The sequence below is a fragment of the Gadus macrocephalus genome, chromosome 18 (assembly GCF_031168955.1).
Source record: "Gadus macrocephalus chromosome 18, ASM3116895v1".
Classification (NCBI taxonomy): domain Eukaryota; kingdom Metazoa; phylum Chordata; class Actinopteri; order Gadiformes; family Gadidae; genus Gadus; species Gadus macrocephalus.
This window is the reverse complement of record NC_082399.1, coordinates 349,228-372,849: the sequence shown is the minus strand read 5'-3', so window position 1 is coordinate 372,849 and position 23,622 is coordinate 349,228. Positions and strand designations below refer to the sequence as shown.

General features: G+C 52.5%; 1 protein-coding gene across 2 annotated transcripts; it reads left to right on the top strand.

Moving 5' to 3' along the window:
- Positions 1–165: 165 nt before the first annotated feature.
- kctd5b (potassium channel tetramerization domain containing 5b) lies at positions 166–23,227 on the top strand. 2 transcript variants are annotated; one of them, XM_060037048.1, is made up of 7 exons: positions 166–537; positions 9,207–9,315; positions 10,516–10,607; positions 11,043–11,138; positions 11,343–11,447; positions 16,824–16,949; positions 20,801–23,227. In XM_060037048.1, the coding sequence occupies exons 1-7, from the start codon at positions 316–318 to the stop codon at positions 20,828–20,830; spliced, it is 780 nt and encodes a 259-aa protein (XP_059893031.1). In that variant the 5' UTR covers positions 166–315; the 3' UTR covers positions 20,831–23,227. The 2 variants fall into 2 exon arrangements, with proteins under 2 accessions (XP_059893031.1, XP_059893032.1); XM_060037049.1 differs by lacking the exon at positions 11,343–11,447 and having other exon boundaries at positions 171–537.
- The last annotated feature ends 395 nt before the right edge of the window (positions 23,228–23,622 follow it).

The following is a 23,622-nucleotide window of genomic DNA, read 5'->3' as shown; positions in this document are numbered from 1 at the left end:
ATCGCCCATATTTGATTTTAGGAGTGCTAAATACCAAAATCCAATACATATTTTAAAATTTGAAATACGAATACTCCAGAAAAACCTGTCACCGGAATAGGATTGGCATTAGAGCTGGCCCCGGTGTCCGTTGGAGCAGGAGCGGTAGCCAGGGTCTCCGCCGGAGGAGTGGCCTCAGCTGCCCACGGTCTCCCCAGCAGTAGGAGTGGCCTCAGAGCCCCGGTCTCCCTGTGTGGCTTGTCGGTGTGGGAGGAACAGTTCCTCTCGCTCCTCTCATTCCTCTCAGCCTCAAAGAGCCAAGGGCGGAGAAGAGGGATGGCGGAAAACGGCTCCGAAACAAGTGGCCCCGTTCATCGGAGGTGTTTGGCTCATCCTGCCGGGGAGAATAATCACACATCCCGCGTCGGTTCATCCAAGTGGATCCGTCTGAACGTCGGGGGAACGTGTTTTCTGACCACCAGACAGACGCTGTGCCGCGACCCCAAGTCGTTCCTGTACCGCCTGAGCCAGGCGGACCCCGAGCTCGACTCCGATAAGGTACCCGCTACATGCTAAGCTACACGAGCTAAAGGGCTGATGAACGCTCGGTCGACTGTTTTACCAAGTTCCTCACTGAATGGAAACCCGCCAGGTTCAGATGGCCGTGAGGTAGTACTCACTTCCCTCTCACTTCGGGACATGTCAGCGGTACAGAAGTGGTTTTATTGCGGTCTGTCGGTCGCACTTAGCTCGCATTCTTTGTCGCTAGCTAAGGTTAGCTGAAGCTAGATTCCTACAGTCACCGCATGACATCAACTTAATGTTAATGCATACAATATATTGTCCTAAACAATACTAGTGAGGTAAGTCCATGGCCGTAACACTGCCATTGTATTCACTAGTTGAAAGTTAAGACAGTTTCCATCACATTGGCGAACTTTTTCCTGTAGCAATTTCACTGCAGTCGCCTGACGTCCGGGGTCGGAGGTCAGTCTGTTGGGGTCGGAGGTCAGTCTGTTGGGGTCGGAGGTCAGTCTGTTTGGAAGCGGAGGTCTGTTTGTTGGGGTCGGAGGTCTGTCTGTTGGGGTCGGAGGTCAGTCTGTTTGGAAGCGGAGGTCTGTTTGTTGGGGTCGGAGGTCAGTCTGTTGGGGTCGGAGGTCAGTCTGTTGGGGTCGGAGGTCAGTCTGTTGGGGTCGGAGGTCAGTCTGTTGGGGTCGGAGGTCTGTCTGTTGGGGTCGGAGGTCAGTCTGTTTGGAAGCGGAGGTCTGTTTGTTGGGGTCGGAGGTCAGTCTGTTGGGGTCGGAGGTCTGTCTGTTGGGGTCGGAGGTCTGTCTGTTGGGGTCAGAGGTCAGTCTGTTGGGGTCGGAGGTCAGTCTGTTGGGGTCGGAGGTCAGTCTGTTTGGAAGCGGAGGTCTGTTTGTTGGGGTCGGAGGACCGTGTGTTGGGGTCGGAGGACCGTGTGTTGGGGTCGGATGAATGTTTAGTGGCCGGAGGTCAGTCTGTTGGGGTCAGAGGTCGGTCTGCTGAAGTCCTTACAAAGGTTAACATTATTATTATGACACGTTGCACCCTAGCAATCTAATGTATCTTTCCGTGCATGTCACGGTGAATAAAGGGGTCTATTCGCCATTTCGACGGCGATGCATTGCTTTGCTACTGAGACAGTAGCACTGCCAAAAAATCAAACAACACCTCCAATAAGTGAAGAAGACTTTGCTAAATAGTGAGTTGTGCTCACGGTCAGGAGCTGGGGGATGAGGTCACTCCTCCGGCTCCGTCCGGAGCGTGTCGTCCCTCAGAACACCACTTCTCATATCGGACATGGATGTAGGCCTACCGGGTCCATTTACATTGTGTTTTTGTGACGTTTAGTTTAATTCCTTTACCTACCATATTATTGGTTCATTCATTTGTCGTATCCACTGTTAATCTATTTGCCCCATATACACTTTGCGCCTACGGTGTTATTGCATTCAAATTTTAATGCAAATCTTCTAATCCCTCACTAATCACTATCGCTTCAAATCTATGTGAAACTTTAAAAGGAAATTCTAATCCTTGGTTTTAAGTGCATACCCTCTCTTTGTTGGGGCTGAACGTTTAGTCGGGCAAGTTCTCATGATGTGGTTTATTGTAGTTCACAATCTATAAAATATCCTTACATTTCTATGTTTTAGCCTCACACAAGGCAAAATCTAGAACTTAAATTGTGATCAGATCATCGATGGTTCTGTGCCTGGGTCACCTGGTTTGAGGGGTGCAGCATTGTGTTCCCCAGCCAAGGGAAGGAGGTGTTCAGTCCTCAGTCATGCCGTCTGGCGCGCCTCCGAAGGACTCTTGAGGAGGGACTACATTATTCATGTTGTTGACTGGAGCCTGTTATACACATTCAGGCAGCCCAGGGAGAAGGTAGGGGAAAAGCACTCTGGGAAATGCCCATGAGATACTAATGTGTGTCTATATATATATAAAGGCGGATGCAACTAATCCAGTAACGTTTAGCGTGGTATTCTTTTAGAAAGGATGTGTGTGCGTGAGCGTGCGCGCTAAGTCTTAAAGTTCTTGACCTCCGGACTAAATATTGTGTATCATGTAACTCCAGACCTCCAACACAGACCCAGAGTCACTGAATTGGGAAAGCCAGCTCTTTGGGATCCTGAAGACGCATCAATGTTTCAAGCATTCCTTCACATAGAATCCGGCTCTGCTCAAGTCAAAGACCTCATGTTCATCGCTCTTCCTCGGCTGGTTGGAGATCTCCCTGTCTGTGGCTTGTAAGAGCGTTGTGGTGGCATTTAGTGATCCTGGGTTTGCATTGTAGCCCCATCATGGCAGAGCGCAGTGGGAGGAGCCTCATCCTTTACCACACAACGGCAGAGGAGGTGCCACTCAAACCTGACTCTTACCTGGTGCCACTCAAACCTGACCCTCACCTGGTGCCACTCAAACCTGACCCTCACCTGGTGGGACCCAAACCTGACCCTCACCTGGTGGGACCCAAACCTGACCCTCACCTGGTGGGACCCAAACCTGACCCTCACCTGGTGGGACCCAAACTTGACCCTCACCTGGTGCCACTCAAACCTGACCCTCACCCGGTGGGACCCAAACCTGACCCTCACCCGGTGCCACTCAAACCTGACCCTCACCTGGTGGGACCCAAACCCGACCCTCACCTGGTGGGACCCAAACCTGACCCACACTGCACTCACCTGGCATTTTGTTCACCAAAACCAACCAGTAAGACTGGTTTAACCTAGTGCTTGACGGCTCAAAACTAGTTCCTCTTGCAAAGTGGAGAATCCACCCTCATCTTATTTTCGAAGTAAATAATTTACATTAAACTTCTTCTCTCCCTTGATTTATATCGGCACTTTCCTGGCCAGCAGTTATTACCTACTCTCCTGCCAAGCTATGAAACTCCTTTACTGCCTCTCATAACAGGAAAGCTTTTAGGGCACCTCTTAGAAGCAGAACGTTCATCCATTGCCTGAAACATTCATTTGTCATAAATTGTTCAGTATCAGCTGTGTGTGCACGCGGCTCGGCCTCGGCAGAATGATGCATGCTGCTTCAACAAGCCCTGTTCACGTCAGATCAAAGCCTGCATTACCGTAAAATAAACCTTCAATATTTGTGAGCTGGCTCCAGGTAATGTAGTCCCGGAATGATCAGTGTATTATTTAGAGAGCCAGAGGCTCCAACACTGGCGCTGCTCGCTTCCACTGGGCTAAGTAACGCTGGTCATGTGACCCGAGATGGAGCGAGGACGCAGCCTCCTGCCTCGGCTGTCAGCTGGGACGCCCCCCAGCTGGGGGGCGTCCCAGCTGGAGGTAGAGCTGGGACATTCATCGTAATTCATTTCTTTTTTTTTAAGGTAAAATATCAACATGGCAGCATACCCTGAAAAAAGTGAGTGTGTAGAGTTAGTCTAAAGTCTGGAGCGCCACACTTTAATCCAACATCTTAAACTGAGGCAGGCAGCCGAGTGGGAGATGTGTATTATTTATTTAGCTTTTCTTAATCATTGCTATTCTTTAGATAAAATAATACAAAAATATATATATATTTATCATTTATACGAAAGAAAACGATAATTGGGTAATTGGGGAGATTTTCTTTAGTGGCCAAATGACCCTGCCCTAGCTGGAGGACGTAGCTCCATCATACTGCTGTACTGGCTGACCATGTTTGATTAGAGAACCACAAGGCCAGCCTAGCATTCAGCCCTGTCCTAAATGGAATATGGAAAACAATGATAACGTGATGGAACCTGCACGGGTCTACAGATCAGGGCTGTTTCCTGTTGGGAGAAGAAGAATTGTATATACTTACATGAGTTTGATGTTGCGATTATCCATAAGAACTGATGATTCCTAAGCTTTGACAAACTAGCAAATTACGTTCAATGGCTCCCTGATAGTCCCAATTGAATATTATGAAGCTTTTAATCGGTGGATTAAGTTAAAGATTTAAATCAGGCTAAATAAATCTCCCGAATTCCTTATTCCTTTTTGTTATGATCATCATAATCCGGCCATCCATTGTCAGACACAATGAAATGCAAATTTAAATGGAAACCAACTGGCATTGTAAACTCTCCCTGATGGACCCTCCCCCTGCTCCTCCCCTCCTCTCCTGGGGACACTCCCCCTGCTCCTCCCCTCCTCTCCTGGGGCCACTCCCCCTGCTCCTCCTCCTGGGGCCACTCCCCCTGCTCCTCCTCTCCTCTCCTGGGGCCACTCCCCCTGCTCCTCCTCTCCTGGGGCCACTCCCCCTGCTCCTCCTCCTGGGGCCACTCCCCCTGCTCCTCCTCCTGGGGCCCCTCCCCCTGCTCCTCCTCCTGGGGCCACTCCCCCTGCTCCTCCTCCTGGGGACACTCCCCCTGCTCCTCCTCCCGGGGACACTCCCCCTGCTCCTCCCCTCCTCTCCTGGGGCCACTCCCCCTGCTCCTCCTCCTGGGGCCACTCCCCCTGCTCCTCCTCTCCTCTCCTGGGGCCACTCCCCCTGCTCCTCCTCTCCTCTCCTGGGGCCACTCCCCCTGCTCCTCCTCTCCTCTCCTGGGGCCACTCCCCCTGCTCCTCTCCTGGGGCCACTCCCCCTGCTCCTCCTCTCCTCTCCTGGGGCCACTCCCCCTGCTCCTCCTCTCCTCTCCTGGGGCCACTCCCCCTGCTCCTCTCCTGGGGCCACTCCCCCTGCTCCTCCTCTCCTCTCCTGGGGCCACTCCCCCTGCTCCTCCTCCTGGGGCCACTCCCCCTGCTCCTCCTCTCCTCTCCTGGGGCCACTCCCCCTGCTCCTCCTCTCCTCTCCTGGGGCCACTCCCCCTGCTCCTCTCCTGGGGCCACTCCCCCTGCTCCTCCCCTCCTCTCCTGGGGACGCTCCTCCTCTCCTCTCCTGGGGCCACTCCCCCTGCTCCTCTCCTGGGGCCACTCCCCCTGCTCCTCCTCTCCTCTCCTGGGGCCACTCCCCCTGCTCCTCCTCCTGGGGCCACTCCCCCTCCTCCTCCTCCTGGGGCCACTCCCCCTGCTCCTCCTCCTGGGGCCACTCCCCCTGCTCCTCCTCCTGGGGCCACTCCCCCTGCTCCTCCTCTCCTCTCCTGGGGCCACTCCCCCTGCTCCTCCTCTCCTCTCCTGGGGCCACTCCGGGCCCCTGGCTGTCCGGGCCCCTGGCTGTCCTGCGTCCTGCTCCCCAGCCGCCGTTGCTCTGCGCGCCCTGTGCTCCCCTGGGGCCCCTCTTGTTATTCATTGGACAGTCTCCTCTTTGTGTCTGCATCGCTCCAAGCCACGCCCCCGTCATCAGCCCCACCACCGGGGGAAACGGGGTCACTCGCTCTGAAATATCGGGGTGTGCTTAACCTCTAGTGGTTTCATGAATCCTCACCACGTCTCCCATTCCACCCAGTTGGTCTCACTCCCAGTTAATGCTAGTTTCCCAGTTGGTCTCACTCCCAGTTAATGCTAGTTTCCCAGTTGGTCTCACTCCCAGTTAATGCTAGTTTCCCAGTTGGTCTCACTCCCAGTTAATGCTAGTTTCCCAGTAACGGGCCCCTCGGTTAAGCCTTCAGCTTATGGAAGTGTGTGGTCGCAGTGGTCCCCCATGGTTCAGGATCTACACCCGATAAAGGTGCAGTGGTCCCCCATGGTTCAGGATCTACACCCTCCATGCAGTGGTCCCCCATGGTTCAGGATCTACACCCTCCATGCAGTGGTCCCCCATGGTTCAGGATCTACACCCTCCATGCAGTGGTCCCCCATGGTTCAGGATCTACACCCGATAAAGGTGCAGTTTTTACTACTATTCTAGGAACAACAATGGTCATGTGCGCGTTGTAGTCGAAGCACAAAGGCCGTGGTTGGCGTGCCAATAAACACCCAATGGATCAGGTTGTTCACCTCACTGGGCGGGGATTGGCTGTGATGGAGGCTGGTCTATGGGGTCGGCCTAGCTCAGTAGGTCACTGCTCCTGACCAGCTGGCTGTCGCCTTGCATGGTTGACTGCCGTCGGTGTGTCAATGTGTGTATTAACCGATGTAAGTCGCTTTTGATCAAAGGGTCTACTAAATGCCCTAAGTTGTTGAGCAATGTCCGCTCCAACTAACGTGAAGTCTCATTTATTGAGGCTATGTCACCAACATGACGCACAGGATGAGGACTCGAAACCATATTCTGATCCGTGAAACCAGCTCCACAAACCAGTCTTAATAACACTCAACAACCCCTCTAAACCAGCTCAACCAACCAGTCTTAATAACACTCAACAACCCCTCTTAACAAGCTCCACAAACCAGTCTTAATAACACTCAACAACCCCTCTAAACCAGCTCAACCAACCAGTCTTAACAAGTTCATAGACGCCTCTTAACCAGCATAAGTTACCCATCTGAACAACACTCAATAACTCTCAATGACAGACGTCCTCGCTGTGGCCTATGGTAGAAGGGGTGTGCCCAGTGGCCTATATCTATAGCATTAGAAGGGGTGTGCCCAGTGGCCTATATCTATAGCTTTAGAAGGCTACCAGGCCGATGGGACGCGCTGTGCAGGTATCAGGTGGATCGTGGTCCCTCCTCGGGACGGCCAACAGTCAAAGACTTGGCTGTCAACCTGTATTCAGAATCAACAAGTCCATCCTCCAGTCCAACTCTATCCTTGGGAAAGACATTAGTTGGGCTGCAGCCTGGGGAGGTGACCTGTTCCCCCGGGGCCCTGCTGTAATCATACTCTATTTGGGTCCCTAAATGTAGGCCCATCTTCATTGGCTTTAGTTCTCTACACCATCAGAGGTGTAAGGAACAGACTCATGGCAATATGACGAGAATAGAACTCAATTGGGTTCCTGTGAGGTATTTGTGCCATTGAAAGGAGGTCATCCAATCATGAGGGTTTTAGAGAATTAGAACAGAATATTCTCATTACTACTACGATTAATGGAGTTTGAGCAGAAGACCACTTCAGTCTTTCAACAGAAGTGGGGTTGGCTCCCCCTCTTATTTACTGATATTTCTAGATCCCCGATGGAGACAAACACAAGCTAATGTGAATGCACAAATCTTTGCACAAAATAGGATGTTTTAGTGTTTCTACAAACTCATTCCAGCACGTAGGAGGTCAAGCTGGTTTAATTTGAGTTTGTTTCCACATGACAAATGTGCCAATGTGCCAACTAGGGATGGGCAAAATGATTATTTTCCGGGAACTAGTTCTTTCAGTTCAGTTCACTATAACGATTCGTTTATTTGATTCGTTCGTTTTGATTCGTTCGTTACGTCAGATTACATCTTAAAAAAAACTACAACCTAATTTATTTATTTTTTTAATTGGTCGTGGGTCTGGATAGGACCGTCAAGACCGCAGTCCGCCGTTTGGAGATGCCTGGCTTTGCCTGCTACATAGTATGTCGAACGTCCCACCAATATTTATACCACTTGCTTACTCTCTATATTTCATTCATGGTTTTACATTTATAATTTTATTTTACTTTACATTTAATTCTTCATTGTTCAGGCATTACAGAACTTGCATGGTCATAAATAAAAAATACGAACTGCAGTTTAATTTCTTTGTTTGTTCTTAAATTGACGTAGAATGGAGCAAAGACTCCTGGGATTGGGAAATGCGTTTATCCAATAAACAGATGGAGGTCAAGTCTATTTTCGAAAAAATGTAGGGGGATATATGAGTCGAATGGTATGACCCAAGATACGTCAGACGGAGAAAGCGCGCATATTCGACGGTACCCGCCTTGTCATTGGTTTACCCAGGTGCCATTCCAACACCATTGCTACCTCTCATTGGCTGAATCTTTGAGAAAGTTGTAGACTCAATCAATGGAAGTCGCGGGGAGACGGAGCTCTGTTCGTTTGTATATTTTATTTACGTGACCATATGTTTGGTTTATGTTAAAAAAAAAAGAATCAAAGAACCAGTTCTTCTTGTTTTGGGGAACCAGTTCTTGTCGTTCACGTTCGGGATTCGTTCGTTGTAACGAATCAGTCGCGACCGACACATCCCTAGTGCCAACCCAGTGCTCACCCGGCGCACCCAGTGCTAACCTGCTAACACAGTGCTAACGGGCTCACCCAGTGCTAACGGGCTTAACCCTTGCAGGCTGAGCTGCACAGCGCAGACCTCCCTCCTTTGGGCGCTGAAACAGAGCGACGTCTCTCGCCATCCCGCTTAGCTTCAGCCCCAGTCTGTCCCCAGACTGTCCCCAGTCTGGCCCCAGTCTGGCCCCAGTCTGGCCCCAGTCTGGCCCCAGTCTGGAGCCACTGTCCCCAGTCTGGAGCCACTGTCCCCAGTCTGTCCCCAGTCTGTCCCCAGTCTGTCCCCAGTCTGGAGCCACTGTCCCCAGTCTGGCCCCAGTCTGTCCCCAGTCTGGAGCCACTGTCCCCAGTCTGTCCCCAGTCCGTCTGGTGTGTTCTGCTCCAATTGTTTCTCCCTCTCTTTGGGAATAAGGAACGGCCAGTGGCTGTGGAGGAATGGGAATGTAAGCCAGGGCCTCTGGGAATAGAGTGTGCTTTAGATGGTTATGTTCTCCCAGATGATGGGGGCTGCAGTGCTGATGGCTCATGTTGAGGTCAGCAGGGGGGTGGCTGTAATCACAGCCCGGTCAGGCTGTGCTTGTGTGTCATTAAGCCAAAGCCCTTTGCTAAAGGTGCGCACTTTTCTGTTGTAGCTGATGTTTATCTGTTGTAATCCAAGTGATTCCTTTGTTGTCCTTTGGTCAGGATGACACCGGGGCGTACCTCATCGACCGAGACCCCACGTACTTCGGCCCGGTGCTCAACTACCTGAGGCACGGAAAACTGGTGCTCAACAGAGACCTGGCAGAGGAAGGTAAGCTCCCTCCGTCAGACAGCCACCACCCGGCTCGGACACACAGGAGGAGCACCTCGGACGAAGGAACCTCCCCTCAAGGCGTTCCTCCCCTCCCTGAGGAACCTCCCCCTCCCTGAGGCGTTCCTCCCCCTCCCTGAGGAACCTCCCCTCCTCCCCCCCTGAGGCGTTCCTCCCCCTCCTCCCCCTCCCTGAGGCGTCCCTCCCCCTCCTCCCCCTCCCTGAGGCGTTCCTCCCCCTCCTCCCCCTCCCTGAGGCGTTCCTCCCCCTCCTCCCCCTCCCTGAGGCGTCCCTCCCCCTCCCTGAGGTGTTCCTCCCCCTCCTCCCCCTCCCTGAGGCGTCCCTCCCCCTCCTCCCCCTCCTCCCCCTCCCTAAGGCGTCCCTCCCCCTCCTCCCCCTCCCTAAGGCGTCCCTCCCCCTCCTCCCCCTCCCTGAGGCGTCCCTCCCCCTCCTCCCCCTCCCTAAGGCGTTCCTCCCCCTCCTTCCCCTCCCTGAGGCGTCCCTCCCCCCCCCTGAGGCGTCCCTCCCCCTCCTCCCCCTCCCTAAGGCGTCCCTCCCCCTCCTCCCCCTCCCTGAGGCGTCCCTCCCCCTCCCTAAGGCGTTCCTCCCCCTCCTCCCCCTCCCTAAGGCGTTCCTCCCCCTCCTCCCCCCCCCCTGAGGCGTCCCTCCCCCCCCTGAGGCGTCCCTCCCCCTCCCTGAGGCGTCCCTCCCCCTCCTCCCCCCCCCTGAGGCGTCCATCCCCCTCCCTAAGGCGTTCCTCCCCCTCCTCCCCCTCCCTGAGGCGTCCCTCCCCCTCCCTGAGGCGTCCCTCCCCCTCCCTGAGGCGTCCCTCCCCCTCCCTAAGGCGTTCCTCCCCCTCCTTCCCCCCCCCCTGAGGCGTCCCCCCCCCCCCCCTGAGGCGTCCCTCCCCCTCCCTGAGGCGTCCCTCCCCCTCCCTGAGGCGTCCCTCCCCCTCCCTGAGGCGTCCCTCCCCCTCCCTAAGGCGTTCCTCCCCCTCCTTCCCCCCCCCTGAGGCGTCCCTCCCCCCCCCTGAGGCGTCCCTCCCCCTCCCTGAGGCGTCCCTCCCCCTCCTCCCCCCCCTGAGGCGTCCCTCCCCCTCCCTGAGGCGTCCCTCCCCCTCCCTAAGGCGTTCCTCCCCCTCCTCCCCCTCCCTGAGGCGTCCCTCCCCCTCCCTAAGGCGTTCCTTGCGTCTCTTCCCAGGCGTGCTGGAGGAGGCGGAGTTCTACAACATCCCGTCGCTCATCAAGCTGCTGAAGGACTCCATCCGAGAGCGGGACTGCAGAACCTCCCAGGTGCGCAGAACGCGGGTATCAGCTATCAGAAGGGGTATCAGCTATCAGAAGGGGTATCAGCTGTCAGAAGGGGTATCAGCTATCAGAAGGGGTATCAGCTGTCAGAAGGGGTATCAGCTGTCAGAAGGGGTATCAGCTATCAGAAGGGGTATCAGCTGTCAGAAGGGGTATCAGCTGTCAGAAGGGGTATCAGCTGTCAGAAGGGGTATCAGCTGTCAGAAGGGGTATCAGCTGTCAGAAGGGGTATCAGCTGTCAGAAGGGGTATCAGCTGTCAGAAGGGGTATCAGCTGTCAGAAGGGGTATCAGCTGTCAGAAGGGGTATCAGCTGTCAGAAGGGGTATCAGCGGTCAGAAGGGGTGTGAGGTGGAGGCGCTGTGACGGGTCCCCTCAGCCGCCCGTCAGGCTGTGTGGCTGACCCTCTCCTCTGCCCCCAGGCCCCGGTGAAGCACGTGTACCGAGTGCTGCAGTGCCAGGAGGAGGAGCTCACCCAGATGGTGTCCACCATGTCCGACGGCTGGAAGTTTGAGCAGGTAAAGGCTGGGGCCCCTCCCCCTCCCCCTCCCCCCCCTCCCTCATCTGCTTCGCCCGCCCCCACTGGCCCCGCCCACCTAATCCTGCATACGGGAAATTAAAATATTAAGCGACGGGGTTCAACCAAATGCAGCAAGTCATTTCTTTCTGTGTTCGCATACGTGATGCGGGCATCGCTCCTGTGCTCTGATTGGTTGTTGCAGCTTGTCAGTATAGGCTACGGGCCCGCCCACCAGTCAGAGTTTCTGCTGATTGTGTCGCGGGAGGTGAGGGGAGAGGCGCCCGCTCTGCCAGTCGCCAGCGGACAGGTGTGTCCTCCCTCCGCCCGCCTCCCCGCACGCCCCCCCACCCTAACCCCCACCCCCACCCCCACCCCCACCCCCACCCCCACCCCCACCCCCACCCCCACCCACACCCCCACCAAGCCCCACCCCCACCCCCACCCCACCCCCACCCCCACCCCACCCCCACCCCCACCCACCCCACCCCCACCCCCACCCACACCCACACCCCACCCACACCCCCACCAAGCCCCACCCCACCCCCACCCCCACCCCCACCCCACCCCACCCCACCCCACCCCCACCCCCACCCCACCCCACCCCACCCCACCCCACCCCCACCCCCACCCACACCCCCACCCCACCCCAGCCCCTCTGCGGGGGTCCCCACAACGCTCACTCATTCATTCTCTCATTTTTAAGTTATTGTCGGTGTTTGTGTTTTCTGTTCATTTGCTTAGTTTACTTTATTTTGAGGCAGGAGCCTAGCGCCTTAGCTCGGCGTTCTGCTAGCGCCTTAGCTCTGCGTTCTGCTAGTGCCTTAGCTCTGCGTTCTGCTAGCGCCTTAGCTCTGCGTTCTGCTAGTGCCTTAGCTCTGCGTTCTGCTAGCGCCTTAGCTCTGCGTTCTGCTAGCGCCTTAGCTCTGCGTTCTGCTAGCGCCTTAGCTCTGCGTTCTGCTAGCGCCTTAGCTCTGCGTTCTGCTAGCGCCTTAGCTCTGCGTTCTGCTAGCGCCTTAGCTCTGCGTTCTGCTAGCGCCTTAGCTCTGCGTTCTGCTAGCGACTTAGCTCATCTCCCGCTGGTTGGAGGAACGGACGTCGACTGTGAGGGCGGGCTGCGAGAACCGTTTGTTAGTTCAGGTTTATTTCAAAACGAATTATTTATTATACATTATCGTGGTTTGAAGTAACTCAATTACATAAAAGATATATTTTTAGTCATTAGCTGTCGTCATTTGTTATTTTCAAACCAATACATTTGTTAGAACACATGTTTTATTGGATTTACGCTAGAACAACAGTGAGACCAACCCAATGTCCCAGGTCAGGTCAGGGTTCAGGCAGTCATTCTCCGGTTATGGCAGAGCTTCAGTGTTAGGCGCTCACACCCCAGACAGACAGTTATTTTTATTCTTTATGAATGTACAGATGGATGATAAACCAAAAAGGACGTGTTTATACTGCGCAAATGTGGCCAAAGAAGGGCTGTGACTCAGTGAGTTGGGGAGTTGGTGACCTACTGAAAAAGATATTGGAACAAAGCAGAGTATGTTACTGTACGTCCACACCAGGAGCTCACAAAGTTTCGCTGCGAATTTTTCTGTTCGCTTTGGTCGCTCAAGTCGCTCATGACGTACAATTCAATTATGCAGACGCATTTAAAGGAGCCGTATGCGTTTAGTAGGCCCTACAGACAGCCATATCAAATAGTGAACTCTCCCATACACCTTGGCCATATTGCCGAGACGGTTTTGCTTGTTCGATAAAGTGCTTCGACAACAAGTAGGACAGGGATTCCCCCCAATATAAAAAAAATCCTAAAATGTAGGCTAATTACAACCGAGAACAAAAAACCCTGCGTGCTGTAGTAGTTGAAATATGTTTCACTGATCTGGATCTGCAAATCATGATCTGCACTCATTCGTCGCATTCAAAACAAATAGTCATTGTCGCACATGGCTAATTTGCATACGTGCACAGGACTGGTTGGCTCCGCAAGGCAAATAATGGAACATATCTATATATCTAGGCCTTTCCGTCTATCTATCTATCTATCAACGCGTGTCTAGTTTTAATGTGATGTATTGTGTGTATGTCCAGTCAGACTTGTTCTGTGTGGTATTGTAGGCTACTGTCCTGTGTGGGCCGAACCACCTAAATGGATTCCCGACGATTTGTGTCGTTTGGTATTAATAAAGACTTGACTAGGCTATCTATCTATCTAGACTATTTAATTAACAATTATTCACCTCAGGCTCCGTGAATTGTGGGGAATAGAGGGATAAAAGACAAGAGATATATCCCTTGTCATTTATCCCTCGTCTTGTCGATTAGTTTGTTTATGTGACGATTTCAAATTGTATTTTGGTTTTGTTTAAAGCATGCTACACGCGATTGGTTGGTTAGATTGGTGGCATGTAGAGCAAATTAAAATGATTCCCGCTTAAATACGAACGTTCTAGATGTAGCCTATAAATACTCCCGCTTATCATCACTTGATATCCAAACCACTATGGCGTTTCGATCTCTGAACTGAAAAAGGGTGGGTTCGTACAACACCGGGTGCCCAGTTACAGCCGCGATTAATACTTCAGCCGACATTTTGTTCAGTGAGTGAATAAAGGTAGGTAGGAACCAAAGTGCCTGCCGATGTTCCCTGGGATCCACGCAAGCGAAGAGCGTCTACATTCCGATTGGCTGTCAGTGTTTGGCCGCTGAAGCGAATAATAGTCATTTGCATAAAGTTAAAAAGTTTTCAACTTCTTTTTGACGCTCTGGTCGCTCAACTTTGGCCGCTGGTAGCATTGGTCGCTTTGGTCGCTCTTGCCCATAAAAAGTGAATGACTTCCGGCGATTTGGTCGCTCAATTCGCTTCTGGTGTGGACGTACAGTTAGACTTGTGCCCTGAAGGCAGTAGGCATGTTTACTGGTCCTTACTATTGAACCGGAGCTCCTGACTACTGAACCAGAGCTCCTGACTACTGAACCAGAGCTCCTGACTACTGAACCAGAGCTCCTTACTACTGAACCAGAGCTCCTTACTACTGAACCAGAGCTCCTTACTACTGAACCAGAGCTCCTTACTACTGAACCAGAGCTCCTTACTACTGAACCAGAGCTCCTTACTACTGAACCAGAGCTCCTTACTACTGAACCAGAGCTCCTGACTACTGAACCAGAGCTCCTGACTACTGAACCAGAGCTCCTGACTACTGAACCAGAGCTCCTGACTACTGAACCAGAGCTCCTGACTACTGAACCAGAGCTCCTGACTACTGGACCAGAGCTCCTGACTACTGGACCAGAGCTCCTGACTACTGGACCAGAGCTCCTGACTACTGGACCAGAGCTCCTGACTACTGGACCAGAGCTCCTGACTACTGAACCAGAGCTCCTGACTACTGAACCAGAGCTCCTGACTACTGAACCAGAGCTCCTGACTACTGAACCAGAGCTCCTGACTACTGAACCAGAGCTCCTGACTACTGAACCAGAGCTCCTGACTACTGAACCAGAGCTCCCGACTACTGAACCAGAGCTCCCGACTACTGAACCAGAGCTCCCGACTACTGAACCAGAGCTCCCGACTACTGAACCAGAGCTCCCGACTACTGAACCAGAGCTCCCGACTACTGAACCAGAGCTCCCGACTACTGGACCAGAGCTCCCGACTACTGGACCAGTGCTCCCGACTACTGAACCAGAGCTCCCGACTACTGAACCAGAGCTCCTTACTACTGAACCAGAGCTCCCGACTACTGAACCAGAGCTCCCGACTACTGGACCAGAGCTCCCGACTACTGGACCAGTGCTCCCGACTACTGGACCAGTGCTCCTTACTACTGAACCAGTGCTCCTTACTACTGAACCAGTGCTCCTGACTACTGAACCAGTGCTCCTGACTACTGGACCAGAGCTCCTGACTACTGGACCAGAGACTGATATTGTAATAGTAGAGAGAGGGGGGAGAGAGAGAGTGAGTAAGACTCCCTGCAACAACAAGGCTCAGGTTGAAGTGGCTAATGAGCAGGTGCATGTCTGAACATGTGTGTGTGCGTGTGCTTGTGTGTGTGTGTGTGTTGTACACAACCTTACTTTGCACATTCAAAGTTGACGACATTTAGTCCAGTGGAGTGAGTAATTGTTTTTTGTTTCATGTTCTTTGTTTTCTTCCTTTGATTAGATAATGATTAATTATATACCTGTTGGCTTGTTTTGGGGCTGTGGATGGGCGGAGCCCTCGGTATGACCCGGGACTGCAGCGGTATGAGGGCAGCCTCAGGGCCCCCAGGCCTGAGGCCTCCTCAGCTCTGAGGAGCCCCCAGGCCTCAGGGCCCCCAGGGCTGAGGCTGCTCAGCCCTGGGGGCCCTGAGGCCTGGGGGCTCCTCAGAGCTGAGGAGGCCTCAGGCCTGGGGGCCCCTCAGAGCTGAGGAGGCCTCAGGCCTGGGGGCCCCTCAGAGCTGAGGAGGCCCGAGGCCTGGGGGCCCCTCAGAGCTGAGGAGGCCCGAGGCCTGAGGCCCCTCAGCCCCTCACGGACCACAGCGCCCCGCCTCTCTGTCTGTCTCAGCCGGTCTCTCTCTCTCTGTGTCTGTCTCAGCCTGTCTCTCTCTGTCTGTCTCAGCCGGTCTCTCTGTCTGTCTCAGCCTGTCTCTCTCTGTCTGTCTCAGCCGGTCTCTCTCTCTCTGTGTCTCAGCCGGTCTCTCTCTGTCTGTCTCAGCCGGTCTCTCTGTCTGTCTCAGCCGGTCTCTCTCTGTCTGTCTCAGCCGGTCTCTCTCGCTCTGTGTCTCAGCCGGTCTCTCTGTCTGTCTCAGCCTGTCTCTCTCTGTCTGTCTCAGCCGGTCTCTCTGTGTCTGTCTCAGCCGGTCTCTCTGTCTGTCTCAGCCGGTCTCTCTCTGTCTGTCTCAGCCGGTCTCTCTGTCTGTCTCAGCCGGTCTCTCTGTGTCTGTCTCAGCCGGTCTCTCTGTCTGTCTCAGCCGGTCTCTCTGTCTGTCTCAGCCGGTCTCTCTGTCTGTCTCAGCCGGTCTCTCTCTGTCTGTCTCAGCCGGTCTCTCTGTGTCTGTCTCAGACGGTCTCTCTGTCTGTCTCAGCCTGTCTCTCTCTGTCTGTCTCAGCCGGTCTCTCTCTCTCTCTGTGTCTCAGCCGGTCTCTCTGTCTGTCTCAGCCTGTCTCTCTCTGTCTGTCTCAGCCGGTCTCTCTGTCTGTCTCAGCCTGTCTCTCTCTGTCTGTCTCAGCCGGTCTCTCTCTCTCTGTGTCTTAGCCGGTCTCTCTCTGTCTGTCTCAGCCGGTCTCTCTGTCTGTCTCAGCCTGTCTCTCTCTGTCTGTCTCAGCCGGTCTCTCTCTCTGTGTCTCAGCCGGTCTCTCTGTGTCTGTCTCAGCCTGTCTCTCTCTGTCTGTCTCAGCCGGTCTCTCTGTCTGTCTCAGCCTGTCTCTCTCTGTCTGTCTCAGCCGGTCTCTCTGTGTCTGTCTCAGCCTGTCTCTCTCTGTCTGTCTCAGCCGGTCTCTCTGTCTGTCTCAGCCGGTCTCTCTGTCTGTCTCAGCCGGTTTCTCTGTCTGTCTCAGCCGGTCTCTCTGTCTGTCTCAGCCGGTCTCTCTGTCTGTCTCAGCCGGTCTCTCTGTCTGTCTCAGCCGGTCTCTCTGTGTCTGTCTCAGCCGGTCTCTCTAAGCCGGTCTCTCCCTCTCTCCACAGCTGGTCAGCATCGGCTCGTCCTATAACTACGGCAACGAGGACCAGGCGGAGTTCCTGTGTGTCGTCTCCAAGGAGCTCCACAACCAGTCCTACGGGCCCAACAGCGAGCCCAGCGAGAAGGCCAAGGTGGGTCTGCGCCCAGTCCTACGGGCCTGGAACCGGGCCTTGAGAGTAGGCCTGGTTCCAGGCCCTTGAGTAGGGCCTTGAGAGTAGGCCTGGTTCCAGGCCCTTGAGTAGGGCCCTGAAAGTAGGCCTGGTTCCAGGCCCTTGAGTAGGGCCCTGAGAGTAGGCCTGGTTCCAGGCCCTTGAGTAGGGCCCTGAGAGTAGGCCTGGTTCCAGGCCCTTGAGTAGGGCCCTGAGAGTAGGCCTGGTTCCAGGCCCTTGAGTAGGGCCCTGAGAGTAGGCCTGGTTCCAGGCCCTTGAGTAGGGCCCTGAGAGTAGCTTTGGTTCCAGGCCCTTGAGTAGGGCCCTGAGAGTAGGCCTGGTTCCAGGCCCTTGAGTAGGGCGGTCCTCCAGGGGGATCCCGGGCATTGAGGCAGCAGATGAGCGCTGGGCGAGGAGCCGGGCTGTATCAGCGTGTGTGAGGGTGCTTTAGATGTGATTAGTGTGGTCGCTACTGCAGCACCTCTACTGTTCTGAAGGTTTCTTTATTCCCTTTGCCTGTTCTCTGTGCTGCTAACTGCTCCTGCGTACTCTCAGCTACAGAAACCATTCAACCATCAACCCGTCCAGCTCTTTCACGACATGATGACTATCTCTCTGCGTTTTTCAACTCTTTTATCTTTTTAAAGGTCCCATGACATGAAAATCTCAATTTATGAGGTTTTCTAACATAAATATGAGTTCCCCTAGCCTGCCTATGGTCCCCCAGTGGCTAAAACTTGCGTTTGGTGTAAAACGAGCACTAGCTGTTCTGCTCGCCTTTGAAAAAACTGAGGCTCAAGCGCGCTGATTTGGAAATCTGTGCTCATGACGTCATGAGGAATCTCAGCTCCTCCCCTTACTCTGCCTGGCCCGCCCAGAGACGTTGGCCCGCCAATGAGACTCGACCGTGCGAGCGCCACATGTGTGTGTGTGAATACACACACTGTAACGCAAGTGTTTCTTGTCGGTTCTTTGACGTGTCTTGTATTTCCACAACGAGACGTGGAAACCAGAGAACATGAACCACGACAAGGAGGAGAAAGGGATCTTTGCCGGGCAGCGCTTATGCACCTCCGCCTCCGGCGGTGGTCCCTCAGCGGGGCTCAAGCGGGAGACATTCGCCGCCAACAATCCCTTTCTCCTCCATGTCGTGGTTCATGTTCTTGAGGGAGTCAAAGCCAAAGTTCCTTCCCCCCAATTCATTCTCAACCTTGGCTGAGATAACCCCCAATACGAGTCTCGTGTCTCAAGTCACTTGCGTTACAGTCCTGGAGCTCTATATCTAAATAATATCATATACATAGATATCTATATCATATAACATATTGTGTGCACCTCCAGACGATATTATGAATCACAAACGACTTTGTCGGGTTCTGCGACGTCTCTGGTTCTTCCACTTTCACATCAACCTGAAGTCGACTGAACCGCACGCTGCCTGCTGCCGGCTGCCCGCTGCCGGGCGATGGTGCCTCGCGGCAACCGGCGGCATGTCGCAGTTCATGTACTTCAGCGAGTCAAATCAAAGTTCCTTTCCCCCAATTCCTTCTCAACCATGGCTCAGATAACCCCCACGACAGTCTCGTTGTGGAAATACAAGACACGTCAAAGAACCGACAAGAAACACTTGCGTTACAGTGTGTGTATTCACATTGATGTGGACGTTGAAGAACCAGGAACGTCGGAGAACCCAACGCGGTCGTTTGAGATTCATAATATCGGCTCACACAGCTTTTGGCCGTGATAATATATATTATATGATATAGATATCTGTGTAGGCTATATGATAATATTTAGATATAGAGCTCCAGGACTCCCGTGTGTTCTAGAATATTTACAGAACACGGCTAAAGGCTGTGTGCGGCTCGCCATTGCGATACATCCACTGTAAACAGAGCGCATGGTGGCTGCAAGCTGCTCAGGGCCACACCCCCACCCTCCTCCTTGACATGCCCACCGAAACAGCGCATTTGGGGGAAGCTCAATGTGCGACTGGCTCGGAGTGGCTGTAACTCTGCACCACGGCTGAATTTAGGGAACGTCTTTGAATACTGTGTTAGTTGCCCACTAATACCTATATTAAAGAATACATAAAATAGCATGTCATGGGACCTTTAAACTATTACCCTTTTCTGCTTTTTTATTTTTTACAATGTAGGTCAATGCCTTCTGAAACTTCAACTACCTCAGACATCTTAACTTGGTCAATTTTCAAAGTTAACCTTCATTCAAACCATTTATCAAATCAATACACTTGTATTGTCAATTATCTGAAAACCAAATTTCGATTTCCTTTTATACTTTTTTCTGAATCTCAGTTTAAGTTCCATACGGGCTTCGTTTCCCGTGTGTCTCATGGCTTCACGCTGAGGTCGGAGCGCGGGGGACGTGCAGGCAGTGTTGCCAGTTTGGACGGTTTTTCCCGCCGAACGGTTTTTCCCGTTCAGGCAGCGGTGACGCTAGCGGCGATGTTAGCTGTGATGTTAGCGGTGAAGCTAGAGCGGTGACGTTAGGGGTGACGTTAGCATTTTGGCAAGCACACTCTGGCAATTTGTTGCATCATGTTCTTTCCTTGTTCCTTCACCTCCTCATTAACTCCTGATCTGCTGCTGCGCTGCATGTTGCTCAGAGTGAGGAGGAGGAGGATGTGAGACGAAGGCCTCTGGTTCGGGGCTTTGGGTCTAAATGGTGAGCGCTCCTCCCTGAGGTAGAGCTCCTCCACCAGCCCTAGACGCTCCCATAGTCCCTCTGCTACTGGTGGAAGAGATCCCATTAGAGCCGTAGTGACCGATGCTGATCAACCACCTGCTGTCTATAGGCTGACACCAAGGGGGCGTGTCTTTAGGCTGACACCACCTGCTGTCTATAGGCTGACACCAAGGGGGCGTGTCTATAGGCTGACACCACCTGCTGTCTATAGGCTGACACCAAGGGGGCGTGTCTATAGGCTGACACCACCTGCTGTCTATAGGCTGACACCAAGGGGGCGTGTCTATAGGCTGACACCACCTGCTGTCTATAGGCTGACACCAAGGGGGCGTGTCTATAGGCTGACACCAAGGGGGCGTGTCTATAGGCTGACACCACCTGCTGTCTATAGGCTGACACCAAGGGGGCGTGTCTATAGGCGGCCACCAAGGGGGCGTGTCTATAGGCGGCCACCAAGGGGGCGTGTCTATAGGCAGCCACCAAGGGGGCGTGTCTATAGGCGGCCACCAAGGGGGTGTGTCTATAGGCGGCCACCAAGGGGGCGTGTCTATAGGCGGCCACCAAGGGGGCGTGTCTATAGGCGGCCACCAAGGGGGCGTGTCTATAGGCGGCCACCAAGGGGGCGTGTCTATAGGCGGCCACCAAGGGGGCGTGTCTATAGGCTGACACCAAGGGGGCGTGTCTATAGGCTGACACCAAGGGGGCGTGTCTATAGGCTGCCACCAAGGGGGCGTGTCTATAGGCTGACACCAAGGGGGCGTGTCTATAGGCTGACACCAAGGGGGCGTGTCTATAGGCTGACACCAAGGGGGCGTGTCTATAGGCTGACACCAAGGGGGCGTGTCTGTAGGCTGACACCAAGGGGGCGTGTCTATTGGCTGACACCAAGGGGGCGTGTCTATAGATCAAACCACAAGCTTCCCAGCTCTGACTCATAGTAATCACTGCTATTTATTTATTACTGTACACAAATAATCCTTTAAACACGCAATCCCCTCTTTGCCCCCCCTGTGTGTGTGTGTGTGTGTGTGTTGTCAGTATGATGGATTGTAGTTTGTTGTAGTGTCTGTAGGGTGTTCTCCCCTGTTCCTATTGGCCACCTTCTGACCGTCTCTCCTCCACAGATCCTTCAGGAGCGAGGCTCCCGCATGTGAGTCAGTGTTAGGAGGAGCCGGGGTCCCAGGCAGCGCTCCTCCAGGGGCCCGGGGGCCCCCGCCGCTCAACGGGGGGGGGGGGGGGGGGCTTTTGCTTCTGTTTCCCACCATTGTTTTTATTTTTTATTTTAAATGCTTGATGTAAATAACTCTTTACTATTTGGTGCCTGTATAGTTGGGTTTATTATTTTCTCTCAAACCAAACGATAAGTTGTGTGGGGAGGGTTTTTGTTTTCATGCTACAAACGGATCCCCCAGCCCAGCCAGGGGCCCAGCCAGGGGCCCAGCCAGGGGCCCCAGCGCGTCCCGCCGCCTCGCCGTCCGGCTGAAGGGGGGCCCCTAGGTGGGCCCCACGGCGGGGCCTCGGCACGCTGGCCCCGGGCCGTTCCCCATCATCCTGCCCCCTGCCTGGTTCTGTCCAGAACGCGGCAGGGGGCAGGATGAGACGGACCAACTTGTTGTCCTTTTGGTTTTCAGCTTTGAGTCTTCCTTGTGTTCAGAAAACATGTTTCAGTGGGTTTTAAAAGTGTTTTTGTAATTGTTTAGGATGTATTGTTTACCCTGACCCCCCCTGACCCCCCTTCCATGGTGGGGTCGTTTGGCTTCTTCACTGACTTCTGCATTCGTCAGAACCAAGTTTACGTCTTTAGTCCGAGGGAACACAGGTTTCATCACGGTTTATTTTTTAGGTGTGTGTTTGGGGGGGGGGGATCTTTTTTCTGTAAAAGTTGTAGGGGGTTTGAACTGTCCAACAGACGGAGGTGAAGGAATATTTGTTCATATCCATGGTTTTGTCATGTACATATGTCCAATATTAATATTTAACTCATAAAACTGCACGTTTTGTACACTGTATAGGAAGCACAACTTCAAGTCGAAGTTGTTTATACTGGAACTTTAAAAGCTAGAAACTCTTGGAACATTTTGGACTCCTTTTTCGCGTTGTTTGTAAAGGATTTTAGACCTTTAGAGATTTGCAAGTTAGTAGTAAAATGGCTGACATGGACTATGATTTATTTTTTACAAATAATCTGCCTGGAACGTGTTTTGATATCCTTTAACAAAGATTAGCCTTGGCTGTATAAGAAATGGACTGTTACATTTTAGGAGTGCAATAGAGATACGGCAGTGTGACACATCTAGGAAGCATCTGAACTCACCGCTCTGCAGTGGGGACGACACTGCGCAGCGATGGGACCTGCACTCGCACACTGCATTGTACAACACATTTTTTTACATCGAGAGCCGTTTTCGCTTTCAAGAGTTGTTTTGACTGTTGGTCTTTTTTATTTTATTCACATATAACCCGATAGTGATGCCTCCTCAGCCCCAACGACCACCCCAATGTCTTACGTACGCTCTACAGACTGAAATGAGTGTCAGGGATGTGCGTTTGTTTCTGCTGGCATATTATGTGTCTATACCGAATTGTTAATGCGACACCAACCTTTTACTCGGTACACTTACTCACTTGACAAATACACGTTTATATATTAAGATACACTTCTAAGGAAGCATGTTTTTGTACAAACCAACATCTTTCCAACACCAACACAAAGGGCTTTCAAAATGGTACATTTGAGGTGTGGGTTTTTTGTTTCAAACCTGCAAATGGTTGAATCAAAATGAAGTCTATTTCCTGCCAGAGCTGGCTGTTTACATTTAGCTGTAGTATTCTGAAGCCTTCCAATTACACTGTCTTGCACTCCTTCACATACCATAACATAGTCCGACTGGTTTGATATCAACTCCCTTCCCAATCCATATTGACCAACCTTTACACATCTTATCCATATATCTTATACCTTCATATTAATCAAGCAATTACCTTAGGCCTGGGTGCCGCAGACAATCTAATGTTTCAAAAGCTTGCTCAGAAAGTGAAGCTCGGAGGACCAAACCAAGTCCCGTGTGCTGCTTGTGGGGGTCGTCCATGGAGGTCTAGACCTGCTTTAGGTCTGGTCTGACCCGGGGCTCCGGGTCTGATCCGGGGCCGCGGGTCTGGGCTCCTCACACCGCCTCGGGGGTCTGACATTGCTCCTTCAGACCGGTGGTCTGCTCACCATCGTAAACCATTGTCTTTAATCATCATGTTATTTGATATCAAACGTGTGGCCTAATAACTGCAAGTGGCCGGTTTACTTTTTGGAATAATGCGATGGATTAGTAAACTGCAGGCCACTGTAACTCATGATGGACGAGCAACCAACTTGTAATGGAGGAAATGAATGTCATTTTATTCTCAATATGATGCATATTAATGTGTAATGTTCTCATATCACAACATCACTTATAACTTCTATATGATCTTATGCAATGTTTAAAATTTAAAAATAAAGTTGCTGGGGTAGATCTTAGGTATTGCATAAGGTTAACCCAATAAAATATATATCTATATTTGTGTGTGTTGCTCATTGTCCTAGACCGATCATTAAATCGTAACTTTTAATGTTTGAAATGTTGACGGTAAGATGCATCCGTCGTTTGAGCGCAAGTGATGCGTTTTGCATCCATCGTTAACTTTTGAGACCAAAACAATTTAAATAAATAGCGACACCTGGCGGCCGAGGACGAGTCATGTCTAAGTCGCCTAGATAAATGCCTGATCAAATATTTCTGTTTCTATCTAGTTAGTTCTCAATGAGGGGTATACAATAGACAACAATGAAGGGTATACAATAGAATAAATTTCAGTACATTTTTAGCTTAGTGACTCCTTGATTCTCTTTAGCGATTTTTACATGACATAAATTCATTCGATTTTTACATGACATAAATTCATTTGTTTATTG

Bases quoted from the DNA above. Each gene is read 5' to 3' on its own strand.
- kctd5b (XM_060037048.1), top strand. From the start codon at position 316: ATGGCGGAAAACGGCTCCGAAACAAGTGGCCCCGTTCATCGGAGGTGT. The intron at 10,608-11,042 runs GTGCGCAGAACG...CTCTGCCCCCAG, and splicing joins GGGACTGCAGAACCTCCCAG to GCCCCGGTGAAGCACGTGTA. The intron at 11,139-11,342 runs GTAAAGGCTGGG...TGGTTGTTGCAG, and splicing joins ACGGCTGGAAGTTTGAGCAG to CTTGTCAGTATAGGCTACGG.